The following is a 23,355-nucleotide window of genomic DNA, read 5'->3' as shown; positions in this document are numbered from 1 at the left end:
AAAGGCAGCAACGTAAACTCTGGCCATCGCCCTGCTGAACCTCTGGACTTCCTGACAGGGGGGCCAATCCGTCTTGGACTTTTCACCAGTTTCCCAAATAAATCAAGAGCGGCGTGCCACGGTGTGCCGCCTGCAAACCCCTCTGAGGAAGGTCGCCGCTGGGCAGGTCAGCCAAACACAACCTTGGTCCCTTTGCAGACTTAAGTGCTCCGTCGACGGCAGTCGGCCACATGAAACCTCGCCACTGCGATGGTTAAAGATGACTTGGGGAAAAAAGATATTAACCTTGACATTGAACTGGGGCAACCTTTTGGCGAGTGGCCACCGTTTCTATCTATCCCTGTAATTACCCCATAAACTGTTCAATAAATGGAGACCGCGCCATCAAAGAGGGCTCCATAAATTATAAAAAAAACAGTACAGCACATTTAAACCACCAAACACAAATCAGAAGATCTATGGCGGAGACATCTGGCTCCTTCAAGTGAACCCCAAAAACACTATAGCGATCCCTTTTCATCCAACCCTCCCGAGGTGTTGATTTCCCCCGCCCGATGCATCTCTAACCGCCGCGTTGCTCCACCACTGTTGCTCCACCGGAGCAGATCCGTCACTTAGACTTTAACTCAATCATGGGAATAAACAAACTCTGCAAACCTCAAAAAAAACGCTGCCACTCGGAGAGGAAAGAGATGACTAAGACAGAAAGAAAGGCAAAAAGAAAAGAGTAAGAGGAGGCAGGAGGACAGTGAGGGGCTTTTTTTTTTTCCTGCTGCACTCTTTTCCTCCCATCCGTGCCCCCGTGGCAAAAGGGTGGACGGGCGGTAGGAGGAGAGGTAGTTAAAAGTCTATCCTCTCACCCTCTGACCTCCCACAGAAATAAGCGGAAAAACAGCTGTGGGCTGCACACTCCCTGCTCCTCCAACAGCGTCCCATGGGCCTGAAACACACTCATAGGATGTGAACCTGTAGATGCACTCTTAACACGTGCACCCTGAGGTCTCCTCCTTTTCCACTATTTCACAGGCACATGCATGCAAACACTCGAGTTATGGAACTTTGGGGGGAAAGAAAGAGGAGGATGGGACTGACCTTTTGGTGCTTCAGCCACATTTGGAGCAAAGTGATTGGAAGCTGGAAACTGAATCAAGAGTTTGCTGGTTTGTCTCTTTTCACATATTTAACGTGACATATCAATCAGTGGGTTTTCAGAGGGGCCGATCGATTCCGCAGACTTTGCCACAAAGCTGGCTGACTTTGCTTCCAGTGAACTGGGTGAGCAAGTTAATGGGCTGTCTGCTTCTCTATAAATTGTATGCACGCTAGCACCATTATGTCAGCGTTTTAGATCATTTGCTGCTAAAACAATTGAAATCCAGATGCAACGATTTGAGAGGAAGAGTGCTCTTTGTTGCGGACAAAAGGCAGTAAAGTGTCAGGAGACGAGTTCAAAAATAAAAAAGTACATGAACGATTTAAAATAGTTAAAAGGCGGAACAAAAAATACCAGAGCGTCAGACTACGGCGGCTAGCTAGGTTAGCCTAAAACCTGTAGTACTTATAACCAGTAACATGTAGACTGATATTTACACATCTGAACAAAATCTCACAATATACTTTTTTATTATAATCATATCGCCCTCGTGGTTACAGAGATACACCTTTTTTAGTTTGGGTATGTAATTCTCAAGCAGAGGCCTGAAAATAGGTTGGTGTTTAAAAAGGTTTTAACACTGAGAACCAGCCTTTTCAACTAGCTACTGTGCCTACAGCTACTCTAGCTGAAGCTAACCTAATGCTAACAAGCCAATCACAAGCTAGCTTCAGCTCAGTAGCTACAGGTGAATAAAGGCTGGCGCTCAGCGTGCTGCGCAGTCCTCCACCTGCTTTGATGTTGCACATCAGGAGGGAAACAATAAAGTGAGCTGCTCAGGGATGAACAGAGTGAAGTAAACATGGCTTTAATCTATTCCATCAAGCTACTCGAGGTAGAAGGAGGAAACAATCTTTTTCTCTTTCTCTCACTCAGTCTAATTGTTCTTCCTGCGCTCCTTTTACCTCATAGTATTGATGTATTCACTTATATCTCTGATGTGTCTGACACCATTTTACTGCATCTCGTCAGTTCTGGAGGGCCATAAACACACACAAACACACACACACGCTTAATTATTCCATCTGCAATGTAACATTCATACAAAGAATTATCTCCAGTGATTTAGTTTGAGGCGTAAACAGATGCACAACATATTTGGAATCCGATGAACATGTGAATCAACAGACTGAGCTCCTAAAGAGCCACTGGAAGGACTCTTTAGGAGTGGCTTTAATTACAACAGAGTAGGCCAGTCTACAGTAAAGTACACAGTAATCATTCCCTTATTCCAATCCCAAACATGTGCTCACACAGGCCTCTGTAGCGCCCTCCGGTGTCCATGTTTGGAACTACAGACCAGCAGATGGATTAAACCGCAGGAGCTGCTGCTCGCCTCCTCGGTGAGGCACGTGACACCAGGAGGTGTCCACCAATGCAGTCAGGGTGATATGAAGAGGATGGAGCTGCTTTCTGAGATCTCCCAAGAGTCTTAGATTTTATTACGCTATTTAGTAATCTTCAAGGACTCCAGCAAGCTCTTGATTCTCTCACTGGCCGGCTCCCGTCTCTTCTTCTTGCGACCTTTGATCCCAGTAACCTTCGAGGGCATGAGAAGGGCCGCGAGTCCCCACGGTGTGGAGGCCTTTCCCTCATTGCCACCTTTGGGTTTGTTGGCTTCCCCCTGCTGGAGCAGCCAGGCGCTCTCCTGACACAACGCCACGAAGCGCTCCAGCTGCATGGCGTTGACGTTCTTGCTGACGTTCAGGGAGATTTCGAACGGGTTCTGGATGTGCAGCGGGGCCAACTCTGGTTTGCCCTGCTCTTTTCCCTGGAGAGAGAAGAAACGGATGAAAACACATTTGTGAGCAGCAGCCGTGAGCTCAGTCCTGTATGGACTGTATGTTATGGTCCATCTATCTTGTTGGTCATGGTTTTAGGCCCCTGCTGGCCTATCTGGGGGAGGCTATAGCTGACTGGGACAGCTCTCAGCAGGCAAGCAGATGGGAGAGACAAACACGTGGACATGGCTCTGGAAGACATTTTGACTTGAGTTGTAAAAAGTGAGAATAGTATAAAAAGGGGGAATAAGAAATGCCAAGAATGAGCAAACCTGCTATGCACACCGAACGCGTTAGCAGCGGACGCCTGTACGCTCTGTGCCGCTGTCGAGCAGATGAATAAACCATCAACACGCGGGTCAGAGAGAAGTCAAGAACCTCCCGTGGTCCTTTGCATGCCGCATCCAGCCTAAAGACTGACAGTAAAAGGTGCGGGAAGGATAAAGGGATGAAGCGGTGGTGCAAGGGACAGAAGATGGCAACATAAAGCCATCAGTCAGAGGAGGGAAGCCAACCGGAGAATTGCAGCACCGTAAAACAGATTAATGGCTGTTGCGCCGCTGGTGAAAGCCGATAGGTACGGGTCACGGCCACCGTCTACCTGCAGGCTCCCTCTGCCGTGTCATACTTGATATTAGCCTCGTATATTAAAGCCGCAGGGTCTCTCTTTCCCAGAGACATCCATTCATTAAACCCCAAGCACATTACAGTGCCTGCATCTCGTATGACGTGCCGCCGAAGCACGAACGCCCACTTTGTCAACTTCATAGTGCAGGGGGCAAAAGTCATCGATGATGAAGAGGATATTATTTACAACGCTTTAAAAAAGGTACGTTAATTAACTATCCTGTACGTTTAGAGAGGGAAACATAGCCCTAATGTTTCCAACCGTTTTGGCATGCTCTTTCCTCTCCATTTGCATTTCATAAAAGTTCCACTGCGGACGCTCTTCTGGTGAAGCGGTAAACAAGCGACGGCTTACTGGGTCCAAATGGAATAAATATGCGTTTGTTTACTCTCAGCCTGATGGAGCTCCTAATTGGGATCGCAGCTTAGGGGCGCCGGGCCCTGTGGGGCCGCCATCAATCACATATGACAAGGACAGCTGTCATGTGTCTGTGTGTGTGTGTCTGTGTGTGTGTGTGTGTGTGTGGACTCCATCCACCAAACGCTGCTTTTATCACCAACACATTTCTCTGCTGGAGATCAGCGGCAGGGCCGGGAGGAAATGTTGAAAGAAGGTTGAACTGGCGGCTCCACCGAGCGCTTACATTTTTATTCACGCTCTGGTTTCTCAGGGAAAAATCCAATGAAATGATGGTTTGATGGACCATTTTGTGAGTAGAGGCGGACTGGAACTGGATTTCAGAGGCGGTTAAGAACAGGTATTTGAGCCGTTACAATTTATGGCAAGTGATTGTTGTTGTTTTTTGTAAAAACACATATGCAAACATTTTCAATCAGGGTCCCTTAAAGTTGATATTGTAAAGCTGGCCAGGGCTTTATGGTGGACAGACAAAGTAACAGCGACATCGTTTCCCAAATCAACCGAAATGTTTTGGCATGAAAGCGTTTCAGTCGGCTCGTGCTCGGCTGCCACGAGGACGAGCCCGAAGCCGCCTCACTGTGGAAAGTGACGCCTTTTTGTCATCCAGACACGGTTACATTAATGTTCCTTCCAGCCTAAAAGGAGAGCGACACAGTGCTTGTGTGATATTTGGCACCTGTTGCATGAAAGGAAGTGGCATGAATGAAAATTGAAAATATGGGGGGGTTTTGGCACATTCGGCATAGAGAGTCATACTTTCTTTAACAGGCATTATCCGGCCCGATCGGTTCCTCGGTGGTGAGGACCGTTGTTAATGAAAAGAGCAGAGTAGCAACATATGAGCAATAAGTTAACGCTGCTCTCCCATTGGACTGAAACCCAAAATGTTACCACGCGGGACGATAAAATGACTGAGGTCATGTCTTTGTATTCTACCATATGTCCGTATAGTAATAATTGTGACAGAGCTACTCAATCCGTGTTTCTCGTGCAAACAAACTTTTTGTACGATTAATAAGGTGACAGTTCTCTGAATGAGGCGACCGTGATGCGTGTTAGTTTCTAACCATGTGCTGCTGGAGACTTTATGTTAATCTGGCAGCATTCAAATTAGACTTGTACTGCGTTTAAAAGTGTTACAGAAATGACAAGTTCTGTGTCTCTTCAGACACGTACAGTTAATGTATAAAGAAAGTTTCGGTCACTTTGTGTGCTGCTTGTCGTGTCACTTGTATACTTGTTGTGACTGCATGCCGGTAATGCGTGACAATGTTTGGGTGCACTTTTGTGGTCTTTTAAACTTTTGATTTGACTTCTTTAAGCCCCACCCCTTTTCCTTCAAGATGTAAATAACAATTTGTTCTTAATGACTTGCCTGGTTCAATAAATTAAATGAAATAACTACCGTCTTAAAGGGGATGAATGTGGCCATCGATTTCTAATAACTGAACACAAAGTAGACTTATAGTCACCCTTTAAGTTAAATTTGGCAGACAGCTTCTTATTTACACATTCAACATTTACAGGAGTCTTTTTCATGTCCAACCTTGAATGCAAGTCAAATATTCACTCTGATCCAGCTCCTCTTTTGGTCTCTACCATCTCCTGAGGAAGATATCCGTCTCTCTAGCTGCTTAAAGCTCCACTATGCTAGTCAGCTAGTCTCCAGCTATGCCTGCTGAAAACGACACTATCGAGACCTTTCCAGATTGATTAAAAAAAAAAAAAGATTTAGGATTAGAAAAAAAATAACTAAAGATAATATAAGTTGTCATTATAGGGCAAATTCTTGCACTACATGGAACTTAATGGATGTGAATAAAGGCACGTACCTTTCGGATACTTATGGACATGCTGTTGAATGCAAAGGTGGAGTAGAACTCAAAGAATTCCCACAGCAGTTTCTCTAGGAAGAAAAACAAGGGAAGCGAAGTTAGCGGCGCGCAGACAAAGTGAACTGCGGCCCGGCGGCCCCGCCCCTACGCTCTCCTGCTCACCCTGTGTCTGCGTGTTGCTCTGCAGCCGGATCTTGCTGAAGTCGCTGACAAACGTGCAGTCGTTCCCCTCAATCACGCTCTTGTCCGCGGGACCTTGTGAGACGGGAGAGGAAATACAAGGTAAACGCCTGCCTCTACACGCCCATGATGGCCATAAACAAGACACAGATGGATGGTGTGGGTGTGCTCACGGTGAAGAGACTGAAATGGGCATGAGGGCAAGGGGAGAGAGAGAGAGCGACACAGAGAGAGAGAGAGAGAGAACATAAAGGTGGTCAAAGAAAAAAAGAGGTGGCTGGATCATGTCCTTGCTTGGCTGGTTTGCTTCCCAAGCAATGCCCTTGTTACCAGTCTCCTTCATCGCGATGTGGTGGTGTGGGTGTGTGTGGGTGTGTGTGTGTGTGTGTTACGCCGCTGTTTAAATAGCTGCCTGCATGCTTGTGTGTCCGGAGGAGGCGGGGTCATCGACCTTCCCAGAGTGATGGGCCTTTTATTGTCCCGTAAGCACTCTGTGTGATAGTCTGCGTTAAACGGGGCTGCTGAGGAGGGAGAGAGGGAGAGAGGGAAGGAGAGGGAGGCAGCGGCGGCTGTGGGGTGGAGGGTGAGGAGGTAGATTGCTTTTGGAAGGCAATTATCAGGCAGCCAAGGTGACAGAGAGGGGGGGAGATGGAGGAGCTGCAGTGCACTGAGGCTACAGTCACACCAATACGTTTCCGTTTTAAAACACAAAACGATCTCCGCATTTCAGCATCGTTTTCTTAAAATGATCTCAGTCCAAATGGCAAATTGGAAAATGCACATCACATGACCATTTACGTACACTGGGCATGCGCGTGACGGTGTAAACAGGAAGCAGATTGCAGAATTTAACAGTACAACTGCTGCTGGTACCGACAGCAAAAGCAGGTAACGCTTGAAATTCATCGCCCATGTTGGAATGAAATCCCTGGCAGACCGGCCTGTTTCTTTTCTTCCAGGAAAGGGTCATGTGATCGGTGTGCGACGAATCAGGGAAGGGCACGTTGTGACTGCTAAGACCTTATCAAGTGTGCACAGACAGTGTAAACGTAGCAAAAGATGAAAAATAGAAACGTAGTCGTGTGGACACGACCTTAGGCTCCATCCTACTTTTCCGTTTTAAAACGCATATCTTTTGCTACGTTTATGCCTTGCGTCCACACTACTCCAGTGTTCAGCACCCAAAAACGACGTGGTTTGGACGTTGTGTTAGTTTCAAATCTCCAGGGTTGCCTCTTAGTGAGGTAGGGCGGAAACATAGACCTTCAAAAACGATGACAGACATCTGCGTCCGCTACTTAAATGGGTCTTAGACGTCGCGCCGCCGAAAAAACTAACAACGGCCTTGATTACCGACCGACTTCCAGAGTTTAATTAAACATGGACGACAGATTGCAGGTGTTACTGACCTTGTTGTCTATATAGCTGTTGTGCAGTTAAATTAAGCATTTTATAGTTCTACTACGGCCTACAGTTGGGTGGAAGTGAGCAGCGGGTACAGCAGCATCATCAGCCCTATGGAGCGGACGTCTGAAGTCCTGGTTTGATGCTTTGAGGAAGGAGATGGACACAAAACGGAGGACTTCACTTTAGAAGTCCATACATTACAAAGTATGGACTTCTACAGTTGATAAAGTGACTATTGCAGAACGCTGCAGTTTGCTTTGGGTTAATTTTGTCTAATATTATGACGCGATTTCCTTTACATTCGTGTCTAGAAAAAGCCAAACAAAAGGTTGATCCTCAAAAGTAACAAATGAACACTCCGGTGAGTTAAAGTGACGTGATCGCTGCGGCGTGAGAGGCGGTGCTGGTTGGTACCTGCAAGGTCTCTGAGGTGGTCCAGCGTGGGGATGATGGGCGGGCTCCTCGTCTGCAGGAAGAACATCACCATGATGGTGAGGGAGAAGTTGGTGATCCAGGCCCCGGGGATACTGCTGGTGACGCCGTGCGCTCGGGCCCAACAGCGAACAGTGAACACCAGGTGACGCACGCGCGGGTCCAGCTCCCCGTACAGGTAGAGCAGCTCGGTGCTCTTCATCGCCACCCTGTGGGGAACGTGCAGAGTCACTCCACCTGTCATGCTGCACTTTGGGCTTTGTTGTGGCTACCCATTTTTTTATATTTGACAGGTAGGACCTCCAAAACAAGTTCGCGCAGCACAATTCACAAGGTGAGTATTAAAATATGTTCTTTTTTGCATTGTTAGTCTGCAAAATTATCCAAAATGATTTAGAATTATTAACTGCATAGAAATTCTGCGTCCTGCCAAATAGGACATGCTGCTACCATCAGAATATTTCATGCTTAGTATGCTCATACTTATCATAATGTTAATTATTTGTGTTAAATATGCCATTATGTAAGAGGATCATATTTTCAGTGTAGGCCCCCCAGTATTGTTTTGTAAGGAAAGCATCAGTATAAACCTCTTGATGTCACTCCAAGCCTTTTAGTGTTCTTCATGCTCTTAAGTGTCTGTCTTTGTGCACATAATTAGCATATTTTCAACATCTGTTTTTGATCCCGATACGTCACAGCGTCCTGAGATTCAAAAACAAAATGCTGTGTTGAATGTGAAGGTCAGTGAAACTAAAATCCTAACAAAGCTACCACTAGAGAGCAGCCTTCAGCTTGTCACGGTGACCGCCTCAGTAGCACTGCTGTTAGTTCTCACTAACACGCGCGCACACACACACACACACACACACCCCTCAGGAAGGAAAGTGCTGCACTTCAAAGATCTGAGAAAAGTCCCCCTCACGTCCACCCACAGTTGGCGGTTTGACTCCATTTCCTTAGAAACTGCAGAGTGGTTTTCTGTACACAAGCAGGTGTGTGCGTGCTTTTTGTGTCACCAGCGGCCGAGACCACGGTGCCTTGAATGTTTGTGAGGGAAGAAGTGAAGCACAAACAAGCCCCCACTTCTGGCCCTCCTGTTTAGTTTCACTGAGGCAGGCCTGCACTTCCTGCCAGCGACAGGTTTCTGTTTGGGGCTTTTGCAACGCCAGTGTGGCTAAAACGATAGTCAGGGCGACACAATACTAGCAGTTTCTGTGAAGCAAGAGGCCTATGACCAACTCCAACTGGCATTTCGAGACATGACCCTTCGATTTTGTGAAACTGACCCTTTCTTATGTGTATTTTTTGAAACCACTGCATCACCAGGGCAAAAAAACTGTTTCATACTATTTTTATGTATGGAAAATAATAATATGTCCTTCGCCTAGGGCTGGGCAAAGGTGAAAAAAATGAAGTGATTAATCACATGATTTTCCTGTGATTAATCACAATTAATCGCATTATGTGCAAAATTCAAAAATGAAGTAAAAACTAGTATATTGCAGGTTTTTATTCTAAAGTAATGTTATCAGAACAATATAACAGCACTCTGGAGCAACATCAAGTTAACATAAATGCATACTTATATAGTTTATACATCGGTTTTCTTTTTTACTCTAAACAGGTACTGTTCAGTAGTAAGGGTCCCTGTGAAGGATAAACCACTCATTCTTTGGTCCCTGTTCAGTATGTCGCTTACTTTAAAAGATGTTAAAGACCAGCAATTGATTCACTTTATACAAAAGCAATAAGTGCTTTTCATATTTTTCAGTTCAGTTTTTCTTCCTCAGTGAGAAAAGTCCAGTCTGTGTTGTCTTGAACGAGTGCACTAAACATCTCGTGATGTGAGGAAAGTTCTCCTCTTTGAGAGAAGAGTGAAGATGCAGAAGTGATCCTGACTTAAAGTGCTCTGCATGGATCAGACTGCGAGGTCAGGAGCTTTGCAAATGCGCGATTAACTTTCAATGTGGACGCGGAGGCTGCCGGTAGACTGAGCGCTTTTTGTTTTTTAGGTGAAGCGGCTCGCGGGAGCAGCGCTGCTCGGTGAGAGCAGAAGCTAAATCACAATACGTGCTTTCACGTCAGTCGGTGAGGCTACAAAAGTGTGCACGCACACCTACATAAATCGCCTTAAAAGTAAAAGCACTGCCGTATTATTGCATTCATAGAGGGCATCTTATTTATTTTTCATGTTTGATTGACCTCACGCGGGCCGGGCTGGGAGAGCCGGAAGACGCCCAGGTCTGAACGACACCGTCTGGAGAGATATAAAGCAATAAGCCCCTTCCAATGCAAAAACAACATGCAGTAAACGCATGATCAAATAGTTACACCGTCAAGCGATTGCCAGATTAACCTTGCGTTAACGCGTCAATCTGCCCGGCCCTAAAAAACAACTAATAAGGCATTTGTTTTATAATATATGTGCACAGGGTGAGTACCTGTTGTTGGCCGTGAGGTCACACTGAAAACCAGAGGGCTGGTGGGAAAAGCGGACCAGGGGGCATCGTGCTTTGAGAATCTTCTGCACCCCAACGCAACCAGGCCCAAACTGGTCCACGCAGTCCCCGATGACGGTCAGGATGGTCTGGGTGACGGCCCGCTCAGAGTTGACCCGCTTCATCTGGAACTCCAGCCGCATGTCTGATTTTGGCTGCACACACGAGAGTTTGGAGATGGTTAATATTGACATCACAATATTTTACAATGTTGGTTTCCACATATCCAGTGCATTATATTGTGTGCTCTAAAAACCTCATAGTGGAATAAAAAAGCATCATCTATAACACATACGCAACGTTTGGATGAAAGTTCACAGTGACAGGCACGGCCTTCCATAATGTGAAAATTACAGCAAAACAAAACCTATCAGAAATAAGTGTTTCTCGATTAACGGCTTACTATAGAGTAAACTTGTGATTTTTCATTATGCAAGAAAACGCAATGCCTTTAAAAGCAGCATGCAAACATTAAATGGTTTACAATAATTTAGTTTATGGCGATATGAGTTTGTCAACAATTATAACGTACCCTATGAAGGCATTGTTTGTTACTCCGACCAGGTTTTATTATATTGTCATTTACTACCTACTAACATAAACCTGCCTGCACTTAAGGGTGCTCACAGATGGAGTTATAGTTTATTAATAAAGACGTGTAGCTATGTACAACGTCATTATAGTGTGTATTAAACCATTTATAATATCCACGGAATTATAAATGAATGTAAATGCTATTCTTTGAGTGTATGTTACCTTAGAAAACGAGGAGGGAATATACTCTCTACATGCCACGTTCTTCAGAAATCACAAACCTGAAACTTCTCAAACTTATAGCTCTGCCAACGTATAACGAAGCGATTCCAGGCATCAGAAACCGAAATCATGCACAGCTTTGACCGAGATAATGTTTGTTGACTTTCAAAGTAAAAGCGTCACAGAATCTCAAAGACGAGCTTTGATGCGAAGCAGCAACGTATGTCTGGAGAATGGCTGGTTGGTCGGCCTGTTTGTTTTTTTTTGGTCTTTGCCACTCACAGATGTTTCAGTTTCACTCCGCAGCACTCAGCTCACACAAAACTCAAATTGCGGCAAATAACTGTGGCCACAGCAGCTGGTAGCTGTTTCACTTCTTTCCTTTTTTTTTGAAAGGCTTTGCAAGTGCAGCCTGAAATGGGTCCAAATGTGTGTTGAAAGTGCACCGAAAGAATTTACCAAGATACTTTCTTGTTTGTTTTTTTAATGGCAGGTGTGTAACAACTTTGTATTTTATAAATTGAAATGTTATATCTAGCAATATTAACAAAATCCCTCCCTGTCAGCTGGCTTTGGCTTCATTTAATCTAAGGGACGAACCTCAAACTCCCATTATTACCATCTTTGCATATTTCCCACTGATGTCATCCAGGTGCAGAATCATGTCCAGGTCACAGCCCAGCTTTCCAAAGCCGTTCACTGATGAGCCAAATGGCTTGATGGTGCATTCTGGGAAATAAGCAGCAGCGATGTCCTGGAGGAGAGAGCAGACGAGGAAACGCAGCCGGCTGTTCTCCTCCGTTAGCTGATGGACATCCGTTAGGAAGGTTATCTGTTGGTCCATCTGAAGGGAAATGAGTCGACCGGCCATGGTTAACCCAATCCTTGAGCCATATATTAACTTAACGACATCTATTGAAATGGATTCACAGGTATATTTGTTTCTGTAGTCGAATCCACGAGTAGTCTTTTCATCCAAGGCAAGGCAAGTTTATTTGTATAGCACATTTCAGCAACAAGGCGATTTAAAGTGCTTCACATAAAAGCAGATTTAAAAACAGTTAAGAAAACATTAAAACAGTCAAGAAAAATAAAAATCCAAACTGTAAATCTGGGGGCAAAACACTTACACTTTCCTCCCTGGACAGTCTCTGGATGAGCTCGTTGATGGGAATGGAGGTTTGCAGTTGGCCCGATAGCTTGTTTGGGGAGTTTGGGGAGTCCGCTAAGCCGAGGTTCCTCAGCGACAACAGTCTCGATTTAAAAGGCACCATGGATTCATGGCTTATGCTGGGGACGGCGGCCGCTTCAAATAACGAGGAAATACTTTCCCGGTTGGCAAATTCCACCACGGCATACATGCCCTGGAAAATAAACACCAGCACACACAATTGTATCATCTAATTGGATCGTAGCAGGACAGCAATGTTTGTTATGTGTGGATCTTAAAACAAGCAATGCTTATTTACCAGAGAACATTATTGATTCACTTACGTAGCTTTCATAAAAGAAGTATTTATTGATATCTCCATGTCTTGATAGAAACTTTAGGAACTTCTTCTCATTTGTTCTGGTGGGGCAGCTGATGAGAACAGATCTCTCTGCTTGTTCTTGTCTCTCCGCCTCGACAGCGTATAAAGATTTGCATCCTTTCCTTTCTTCTGTCGACAAAGAGGCAGAATATTTAACAAGTAAGAACATAAAGTAAGAACATAAATAACTTTTCAGTTGTTCTTTCAAGAAGATCTTTATGTATTTTCATTGTTCAACCCTTTGCTGTTAGCATACTGTTGTTTTCAGAAAAATTTTGCAGCAGTCTGCTAATTTAAGCTCCTATGGACTCTGAGAAACAGCTACTCAATTCGGCATAGTTATCGCCTAAAAAACGTTATCTCCTAAAATCAATTATTATCTGATATGACAGACACACCTTTATACACTGAAGTTACTTAACTAGGACCCCATGATGGACAAAACAACGCCGAATTTTCCAGAGACACCTAAATGTCTTACGTTTTCTCTTTTTTATTAAATAAGTTACGCTTTTTGCACCATGGGCATGGCTGCTTAAAAACACAGAAAACACAGACGTAGTTTGGAATGACGTCCACGGGAGACAGAGCGAGCGAGCAGGCTCACTTTATTCATTTAACAGCTTGATAAACTAAAGCATTACCTCGCGCAGCAGCAACGTGGGTTCCAATAGTCCTGTGGAGACATGTGTCGACCTGTTTGAGCCACTTCAACAGGCTGCCCCTTCCTCTCATATTTAACCTGCACACCGCTAAGGAGGACGCCATTGCTGCTCCGAAAGAAGCGGAAAAGCGCATGCGCGGGATTTTGTGTACGGCAACAGAGAGGGACCAAATCAACATTTTGGCGATTATAATATGCCTTATGAATAGCATACAGTATTTGGATCATACACACATACAGTGGTATGATGAATGTTTGCAACGTTACGTCTACAGTGTCCTTGTTGGCTACTACAGCTATACATTAAAATGGCTGATGACGAAATCGATGTAATATGTTATATTTCCATTATGAATTATATTAAAAGTCGCAAGAAACAAAACACATTTTCCAACAGGAAAACACCCGGCGGTTCTGTGGAAGGCGATCCCCTGTGTTTCAGCAATCAGAACACAAATTGTTTTTCATTTGAAAGAAAAAATGAAGGGAAAACGAAACCTACAGGGAGTAACGCGCTGGCACTTGACATAGTGATCACCGCCCACGCGCCGATCGACTGCACTTCCTCTGTTTACTTCCCTCTAAACACAGTCAGACCTTCCTCAGTCTGTGAGTGTCGGAGGCTGGAGCCGCACGATGGAGAGACGACAGTCCTGTTAAGCCATAGACTCAAATATTACGTAAGTATGCGTGCTTTTCCCCTTACTATGTCATTGTGATACATAATAAGGTGTTTAATCTATTGATTTAAAACATTTAGCAGCTACTTTTTTAGAGATTTGTTGTAACATCTACAACATCACGCATTATTATCATAATGTATTTTGTAGAGGCATATATACTCGTGATATAGAGAGGCAATTCAGTGTCTTATTTGTTCTCTGTGGTAGGCTGTCTCGTAAATAAATAAGTGTTTTGCATTTGTATGCTTTGCACGCAGGAGCCTAATCTATGTGTTTAGTCACAGACCAACGACTACTAATGAGCTTTTATAGTTGCAAATGTGTCTCTTTTTTTATTAAAAGCAGCTGGTGTTTAGCTGTAAAACAGTGCCCACGCTCTCCCGGGGGCTTCCCGGCTTGACTGTAAACTCCCCTTGTTTACTTGAAAGGCTGTTCGCCCCTCCCAGGTGCGTCCAGCCAGCTGAACCGAGCTGAGTGCGTCACTGAAGCGTCACTGTGGATCCTCAGATCCAGATGAACTTTTCAAGTTATTCACCAACTGTTCACTGACAGGATCACATTGTCTTTGCTGACCTTCTGACGTTTCATTTTAGGGCGAGCAGCACAAGTCAAGCATCAAGATGGATTACAAATATGACAATGGAGTAGAACTGCTGTTGGCTCACATGAATATAGAAGACATCATCAACGCCGCAGAGACTCTGTATCAGCTGGAGCAAGAGGAGGAGGAAAGGGGCCTGTCGTTCGGAGAGGAAGATCTCTCCCAGGAGGAGATGGACGAGAACGACGAGGCGGGGGACTCGGTGTGCTCGGGGAGTCCGAAGAAGGACTACGTCGATGGGGACGGGGGTGTCCGGTACGGGGCGGTGGCAGACCTGCTTTCCTTTGTCAACTTGCTCTCCAGCATGCAGGCGGCGGCGGCCCTGCAGCACCTGCCTGAGGAGATGGGCGTCCTGCTGAACAAGGTGAGAAGACGTTTGTTTGCCTCTTGACTGCGCCTCCGGGACGAAACAACACGTTTGTGTGCATGAGCATTAGTCTTCAGCGGCCTTTATGTTTTCATATGATCAATTTCTTCACTTGACTTTTATTTGCAGAAGGACATGGCTGTGAAAAAAGGCCGCTACCAGATCAACATGGACGTGCTCCTGTTTCCGTGGAAGTTGACCTACAAAAACCACGGCACCAACCTCGTGCCCAAGGGCTCATTTGGGAAAGTCCACTTGGCTCAGGACATCACCACCAGGAAAAGGATGGCTTGCAAACTGGTAAGTGCTGCCGAGCAGCGGCTGGAATCCAGCCTGAGCTAACTTCTCGAAACTCTTGTCCTCGCTGCCAAATATTTCTCCTGCCAAGAACTGTTTGTTCATGGAGCATATACTCCTGTGTTTGGCCGCTGAACGTTAATGTCAGTGTGACATTCGGTATGCCGTCCCTAGAAATGAAAGGGGAACAATACGCTCCAAAAGAAGAACAAGGTTTTTTCTTCTCTTAAGAAATGTACAAACCGTGTTTTTTCTTTTCTTAACAAACATACAAAATGGGTCAAGGATGGAAATCGAACAGCTTAATACGATTCCCCTGGATGTTTTGTGACAAAAATCTATAACAAAATTGAAAAATCACTGTGTTGGAATTTGACTCCTGACTCCCTGAAACACTTGTAGTGTAACTGACCTCTTCGAATAGGCGGGCACCGTGAACAATGTACTCTTTGCTACTTGGAATATATACATAATATACACAAACAAGGAAGTTCCAGTTCCTCCCCGTCCCAGTGTTATCATCAAATTGCTCTATTGACACAGTGTGTTGTACACAGAGAACTGGCACCAGGTGACTGTGTGTGCTCGGCATCTGAGCGACGATAGATTTCCTGCACATCAGCAGATTTGTGCCGATGCATATATTTACACCCTCCTCCTCCTCCTCACAGATCCCCTTGGAGCACTTTAAAGCGGCGGACGTGGAGTTCCAGGCCCGGTTCCGCCACGAGAACATCGCCGCGCTCTACGGCGCCGTGCTCTGGGACCAGAGCGTCCACCTGTTCATGGAGGCCGGGGAGGGCGGCTCGGTCCTGGAGAAGCTGGACAGCTGCGGGCCCATGAGGGAGTTCGAGATCATCTGGGTGACCAAGCAGGTCCTGCGGGGCCTGGAGTACCTGCACTCGCACAACGTCATCCACCACGACATCAAACGTGAGAAAAGTTGTTGTTTTTCACATGTTGGGTGTGTGTCTTGTGGCATTGTAGTAAATTGGTACGCCTGGTTCAGGAAATGATGCAATGCCAGTGTTTCACCGACTTTAAGTCAAAGTTAAGCCGCAGCCAATTCTGGAGAGTCTTCATTGGCGAGCAGGGGGGAGGTGAATCAGTGCAAACAGCCACAAACCAAAGCAGACCACGGCGCTTACAGTCTCACACACTATGGCTGAGTCTCCTCCTCTGTGGGTATGACGAACACGTTAACAGTAAGACAGGTCAGGCTGTCTGGGAGCTAATGACTGTGTTTACGAGAACACATGCTGGTGGCAGTGAGTGGGGCGGGGCTGAGGTCCGATGTGCGGTATTTGGCGTTGGTTCAATCACAGCGTTGCTGCTGGGATCAAAGCATTCCCCGCAGTTACCTGCCAGCCTCAGTCTGGGAATTCCAGCCCGCTTCTGGTGCTCCCTCCGGGTTAAATGTAGCGTCCAGAGAGACAAGTGACTTACGGCGATGGATGACTCAGCCCTCCGACATGCAATGGTTTTTAGTGTTTCTTGCCTGTGATCAAAATAAGTAATTATACTCCGGTGAGGTTTTTAAAGCGTCACGATGAGACCGATTACAAAAGTCTTGCCCTCAAATTATCTTTCAAGGGCCTTCGCTAAGAGCTCGTGGCGAGCTTCACTTCTTCTCCGGAGGCCTCAGTGGCCTGTTGTCCTCAGGTGAAATCAATGCAAACACATCGCAAGACAGTCCTAGTGTGTTTAAAGAGCCACAAACTATTACTCAAAATGCCAACATGCACAGCGAAGCATGAACGCTGAACATACTGAACGCTGAACATACTGAACACAGACGGTGCCGTAACTATTATTTTTTTCTGTTTTCTTCAGCCAGCAACATTGTCCTGATGTCAGACAAGGCAGTGCTGGTGGACTTTGGCCTGACGGTGCAGATGACAGAGGATGTATACATCCCAAGAGACCTGAGAGGAACAGAGGTAAGAAAATGTATAATGCATAATCAATGCATGAATTCTACTTGTTTAAATGGATTTGCTTGGTCCGAGAAACTTGTTTTCCTGTTTTTGCCTGAGTGTGCATTTTTACTCAAAAGGCAGCACTCTTCTTAAGTAATGACTCTTTAAAACCAGTCTTAAAGCTTGTCAGCACTTGCCTCTGTCTTTTCCAAAATGATTGAAAGTCGATGAGTTGCACTGACCTCCCTGGTGCTCATAATACTCTGCTTATGAATGGGGTTCTCAGTACAGATGTTATCAGCACTTTGGAAATGTTGGGATTATTCCAAGAGACGTCCCACGCGCTTCTTCTCCCACCGTGTATCTGCCTAGATTTCCCATGTTTTGACCTGTGTGTGTGTGTGTGTGTGTGTCAGTCTATATCGGTGTTTGCACTCGTGGCTTTGGCTTGTGGAAAGTCCCAGGGAGTAATAATAAGAGAGACACGGCGAGCAAATACACCGGGCTGCTCATTGACATGGGAAAGCAGGCTGGAATTTCCAGCAGAAAAAAAAGATGAGCTCTGTTAGAGTGTTTGCTTTTTACGCTCCAAAAGGCCAACGAGCCTTACCGTGACACCCACAGCCCGGGTCTAAAGGTTATCTTGTTTGTTGAAACGGAAGAAAAAACATACACTGCAAGAGGTTGTTTACTCTTTGTAGTTTAGCACCAATACATTTGAGTGGGAAACAAACAAAAAGTAGGTCAACCTTTTCCTGCCATTATCCTCTGCAGCCCCCGTTATATCTCATTCATGGTGTGTCAACCTTCTTTCATTTAGATGTATATGAGTCCGGAGGTGGTTCTGTGTCGAGGTCATAACACCAAGACGGACATCTACAGCCTGGGCACCACCATCATTCACATGCAGACTGGTAGCCCTCCGTGGGTCCAGAGATACCCACGCACTGCCTACCCATCCTACCTCTACATCGTAAGTACTGTACATGTATTATGAGCCACGTCACTGCCAGTGTGCTCAGCGGTTGCTGCTTCTTTTTTGTCAGGATTGAAATAACAAGGCCTTCGTGGTTCCCAGAGGATGACGTCTCCTGAATTTAGTGACCTTGTTTTCCTCTAGCGCCACCAAATTGGACAGTTGATATTTAAAGTTTTATAGTAAAATGCCTTAACAGCTATTGGATGAATCGCCATGAAAGCTGATACAGCCATTCATTGTGCGTGCACCGTTAAACCCAGGGACCGTCATTTAAGTGAGAAAAAGAAGCTATTTCTTTGAGGACTTATCCTCAAGTAGACGCACTGGAGTATTTCTATTTGCAGCTAAGCACTTGCCGTTTCCTGCCAATTTATTTTACGACCCCACCCTCTGGCCAGTTATTACTTTTACTTCACCGCAACTGCTAAATGTTCAAATCAAGTTTTGCATCACAGCTTTTATCTGACCATTAGCGTCTGCTCAGCGCTGCCAGCATAGCTATAGTATCACAATGACATGCCGAGAGATGGACGGTATCTCGTATCTAGCTGCATTTGAAAAAGTGACACACTTTTCCATGACCTTGTTCAGGTCTTCCACCGCATAGATTATCATAAGATTAAAAAAAAGGCTTAAGATGACTGGTTGTAGGCTGTGACCTGTGGCCCCGTTTAGTCAGTCACCACTTCTTTTAAAGGTTTTCCATTACATGGGTTCCTTGATTTCAAGAAGTCCTGTTTCTGTTTTCTAAATGCTGATCAAGTCTTTTGATTTACTCACTTCCTCGTGAAACTGCTGTCATGGAAAAGTAATGTTCGCTTCTGCAGGCCGAGCTGTGCTGCTTCTCCCTGTTTCTGTCTTCCACAACCAAACCTGTTTTACAAGCTACTGCTCACAATGACAATACAACTAGGTCACAGCTGCTGGAGGACTTCTATGTAGCTTGTTTGTTTGTTTGTTCTGTTTTGGTTATTTGGAAGTGCCAATATTTTGCTCATCTCTCATCTTACAGATCCACAAACAGGCCCCGCCTCTGGAGGACATAGCGGAGGACTGCAGCCTGGCCATGCGCTCCTTCCTGGAGCGAGCCCTGGAGAGGAACCCGGCTCTGCGGAGCTCGGCGTCCGAGCTGCTGAAGGATGAGGCCATCAACCCGCCGCGGGAGGATCAGCCGCGCTGTTGGAGCCTGGACTCGGCCCTGGAGGAGGTTACCCACACCATGCTCCGGCAGCAGAGCCAGCACCAGGACACCACACAGGGTAAGCACCTATGTGCTGAAGTTATTGCAGGTTGCAGTAATTAACAAGAAGAAACTGTCTTTATTCTCAACATGTACGTCTTTTTTTTCAGCAGATTCTTCTCTATACTCTGAGGACTCCGGGCATATGAGGAGGAAAGGCTCCTTGTACATTGACCTGGGAGCCTTGTCAGGTTACTGTAAACTGGTGACAGGGCCCCCCACCTCAGAATATGGCTAGCACCGGACCACGGCTCACCATTTGGGTAGATGAACTTTAGTCAAAGCCAGCTGATTATTTACTTTTTAGCCTAAAAGTATGGCTTTACTGTCGGAGGACTGATCAGTAGTTCAGACAGGTGGACAGCTGCAAGCAACATCGACGAACTGCAACTGTTTACAAGGCTCAAGATGACGTGACAAGAATGGAATGAGCTCCACCTTGATTCTGAAGTGGGCGGATGTGACTCATCACTGCAGGACAGTGGTTGGAAGAGATGCCATGAGTGTCATTGAGCATTAACTGTCAGCTGTAGGTATAATTTCCCAGAGCTCCATACGTTGTTGTAGTACATGCTATATTTCAGTGTGGTAGTTAACACAGTAATCAAATGCAGATGTTTTTTTCTCATGAAATAATGTTTAATAGTCTTGGAAAATAATTAATGTATCACTTCATATGCAAGCTATCTGTTAAAGTAGGTGTGCACTATGCAAACATGTGTATGTAGTTCTTTATGGACGTCCTTTTGTTAATTCCCGTGGAATATGAATAGCAACACAATACTATGCAAAAGACACTTCTGTGGGATGCATGTCATATCCAATATGTGTTCTGTACATCCTGTGAGATGAGGCCTGTTGTGCTTTTGACCAAAAAACTACTTTGTTACAATTGTGTTACTTCTGTTTTTGAGCATAGAAATTGCCCAAGTTTGAATATGTGTCATAATGCAATAAAGGCAATAACAAATAACATCACAGTGTGTTTGTAATGTTTTAGTTTGACTTCACATAAAAAAAAGATTATTCATTTTAGATTTGCAGCAACACAACTAAGAGAGATTCCTGTCAAATTAAAACATTTGTTATAACGGAAGGTTTCACATCAGGTCTGTTTATTACCTTTATTGTTCTAACATGATGTCCTGAAAATTAAACATTTTTATTTGATATTCAATACCAAATTAATAAGTGAATGGACCTATGTTCTGGTTGTTTATTAAAATAGGCAAGGGACACTCTATGAATTGCTCTTTCTTTCTCTTTACTGTTAAAGTAAATAAAGAAATCCCTTTCTGCAGCGACGTGGACCCTGGCATGGCACTCTGTAAGTCTAACGGTATTAGCCATGCTATCTGTGCTGTGAGATAGCACATTAGCATGTGCTGCTTGCAGCTAATCCTACTGTCAGCATGCAAACATGCTCATACTAACTTTAAACAAGCAGGCTGGCTATAATGTTCACCATCTTAGTTTAGCGTGAAAGCATGCTAACATTAGCTAATTAGCTCTCAACTAAAACTCTCTTGGAAAACAGCGTACGTTTCACACGTCCAGTCATCGGCCAGTTGTCAATTGTTAACTATAAGAAAGTGCAAAAGACAAATGCCCTTATAAAGTAAAGCTCTCAGAAACATCGCAAAATTCAAGCTAGTAAATGATATTGATTCTTAAGGATCTAGAGACATAGAATAGTCGGCCATGAAAGCTTGCTAGCCATTATGGTCACTGCTGTTGCCATGAATTCAATGTTTGACGTGTTCAACTCTCAGCAATTAAAAAATATAAAATGGATGCCCATCAATCAAATCTACAAGCCAGATGCCAACTACACAGTCATTCAGACAAAGGTAAGCAAGCTAACGTTATGCTAATTGTATGCTGGGAAATAGTGAACCCTTATGTTCCACTGTATATACAACAGTACATACTACATTTCACTGTGTGGTGTTTTGTGTTAGTGCAGCAGTTCTCTTTGACACTTACAGTAAACAGCTAGCGAACGGCACTCTTACCCTTACCCTCCAAAAATGGGATTGTTACTTATGCAGATATTTGGTCCCAAACATGCCTAACATATTGAACAAGCTGGCCATTATGATGGAAGGTGGATTGAGGATGGTGGCGTTACAAGTCGAAGAATAAATCCATCAGTAGCAAAGAACTATGGCCTCGTGTATTTCCTGGAGGGGAGTTATAGCTGCAATAGTTGCAGAGACAGTTCAGTCAAAACCTCACCTTGTGGTGGCGCTAGAGGTAAAGTCTGGGGATCGCCAAACTCAGGAGGATTCATCCTCTTGAGAGCATGGAGGCCTGCACTGCGTTTTATGACTATCTTTTCAATAGTTGTTGAGATTTGATCCAGACCAACCGTCACAGTCGCTGCAAGCGTAGTGAACATTGTTTTGCTAGCGTAAGTGAAAAAGCCTCACAAACCATTTAACGTACCATTTGGTCTGTTTCACTTACACATCTGTACTGTACATACACAGTTAATACTGTAACTATGGACAGTTTTGAGTGTATGCTACTTTATACTTCCTGCTACTGTATATTATTTTTACAATGCTTAATACTTTCATAGCAAGTAAAAAGTATTTTTTTACTTGTACTTGACAGCTATGGTTATGAGTGTCTTTGCTTATTTTGCAAACAAAAACAAACATTTAATGTATTCCAATACATGAAGTACATTTGTATAAAAATACTCAATGGAGTATTCTCCTATGTTTACATTTTTTAAATGACTAAATGTGTTTAGTTGCTACAGCACATTTTAAACCTGACATGGTGATTGTTAATGAATACTTATTACACCGTGTAAAGCAAAACTTCACACCTGACAATGTTCCTGCTACACACTCTACAGGATGTCATCGAAAACCAGCAATAAAGTGATGTGAAAAAAATCCCAAACCACCATTTCATTGGAAACTGCTTGTGGGCTTTCGTGGATTCCCCAGCAAGCAGCAAGATCACAGAAGAGGCGTGAATCACGTTTCTGCAAAGCCTTCTCCTACATTACTTTGAACTGTTCTTATTCAGTCATGGGCCGTATCTACTAATGATTATGAATCAGGGAAACCCAAATGAAATGTGCAAGGTGTTTTTCTCCTATCTGTGGCTCAGGCCTACTCTTCCTCTTTCTTAAAGCGTCATAAGCGAGTGGGCGGCAGTGTTTCCAGTGATAGTGGATGGTTTCCCAATGAATGTGAAAGACAAATACTACCATCTACTGGTAATAATAGAGACAACTCGCTGACTGAACTCAGCGTTTATCTTCTGTGTTGCTGCTGAACAGATAAATAAGATTCATATTTTAACCAGGGGTTATGTGTCCTTGTTCAGGGTTAAAGGTGAAACTATATCTTTGGCTTTTTATTTTATTTCTGCCTTGTGCGCAGCTCCTTTAATGCGCGAAGCACTATATGAAGTCATTTTAGGGACAATTGTTCACATTAATTGAACATTTATATGCCAACGTTTATATGTATGTGTTTTAGACCCATTTAATGTTGACATTTTGATTAAAATATCGATCTTGATAGCAATCATTTTACTTAACAGTGTTCAAAGGCCATTTGCCTTGAACGCTGTGATTATTGTGATCATTAGGTACCGGTACAATTGAATGCATCTAATACAACAGCCTAGCATGCCAGGCGGATACCTTAACCACTAGACCACAGCGTCAGGCATATATATATGTATAGCTATATATGTATATATATATATATGTATGTATAGCTGGGTATATTTAGCATTTAGAACCCAAAATTCAAGGTTTCAGAATTACGGCTGTTCTAGCTGCCAAAATATATTCATTTAAATGAATATATTTTTTAAAAAAATGTATGGTTCAGGCCTATGCAAACATCCCACATACTAATGAGACACCTCTTTGAAAAGATTCAGATGTAATGAATCAAAATCTGCAAAGATCATCACAATAAAACGAAGCTTAGGGTTGTTGCAAAGGA

The 23,355-nt window shown here is 44.3% G+C and overlaps 2 protein-coding genes across 3 annotated transcripts; one reads left to right on the top strand and one right to left on the bottom strand.

Moving 5' to 3' along the window:
- Window positions 1-1,504: 1,504 nt before the first annotated feature.
- mtpap (mitochondrial poly(A) polymerase) lies at window positions 1,505-13,423 on the bottom strand. Of its 2 annotated transcripts, none has more exons than XM_068581916.1 (9): window positions 13,270-13,423; window positions 12,588-12,754; window positions 12,224-12,457; window positions 11,713-11,937; window positions 10,281-10,492; window positions 7,819-8,045; window positions 5,980-6,072; window positions 5,815-5,888; window positions 1,505-2,924 (listed from the first exon to the last, which is right to left on the bottom strand). In XM_068581916.1, exons 1-9 carry the CDS (start codon window positions 13,421-13,423, stop codon window positions 2,601-2,603), a joined length of 1,710 nt encoding a protein of 569 aa, XP_068438017.1. In that variant the 3' UTR covers window positions 1,505-2,600. The 2 variants fall into 2 exon arrangements, with proteins under 2 accessions (XP_068438017.1, XP_068438018.1); XM_068581917.1 differs by having other exon boundaries at window positions 12,588-12,751; window positions 13,270-13,394.
- Window positions 13,424-13,870: 447 nt separating this feature from the next.
- Window positions 13,871-20,328, top strand: map3k8 (mitogen-activated protein kinase kinase kinase 8). Its single transcript, XM_068581997.1, has 8 exons — window positions 13,871-13,969; window positions 14,566-14,937; window positions 15,070-15,240; window positions 15,909-16,170; window positions 17,071-17,177; window positions 17,977-18,129; window positions 19,148-19,394; window positions 19,489-20,328. The coding sequence occupies exons 2-8, from the start codon at window positions 14,593-14,595 to the stop codon at window positions 19,611-19,613; spliced, it is 1,410 nt and encodes a 469-aa protein (XP_068438098.1). The 5' UTR covers window positions 13,871-13,969; window positions 14,566-14,592; the 3' UTR covers window positions 19,614-20,328.
- Window positions 20,329-23,355: the final 3,027 nt, after the last annotated feature.

Source organism: Clinocottus analis, unplaced genomic scaffold (assembly GCF_023055335.1).
Source record: "Clinocottus analis isolate CAN_PGR_092001 unplaced genomic scaffold, fCliAna1.0.p SCAF_18, whole genome shotgun sequence".
NCBI lineage: Eukaryota > Metazoa > Chordata > Actinopteri > Perciformes > Cottidae > Clinocottus > Clinocottus analis.
Note: the sequence above shows the minus strand (reverse complement) of the source record. Positions and strands in the feature narration are given on the sequence as shown.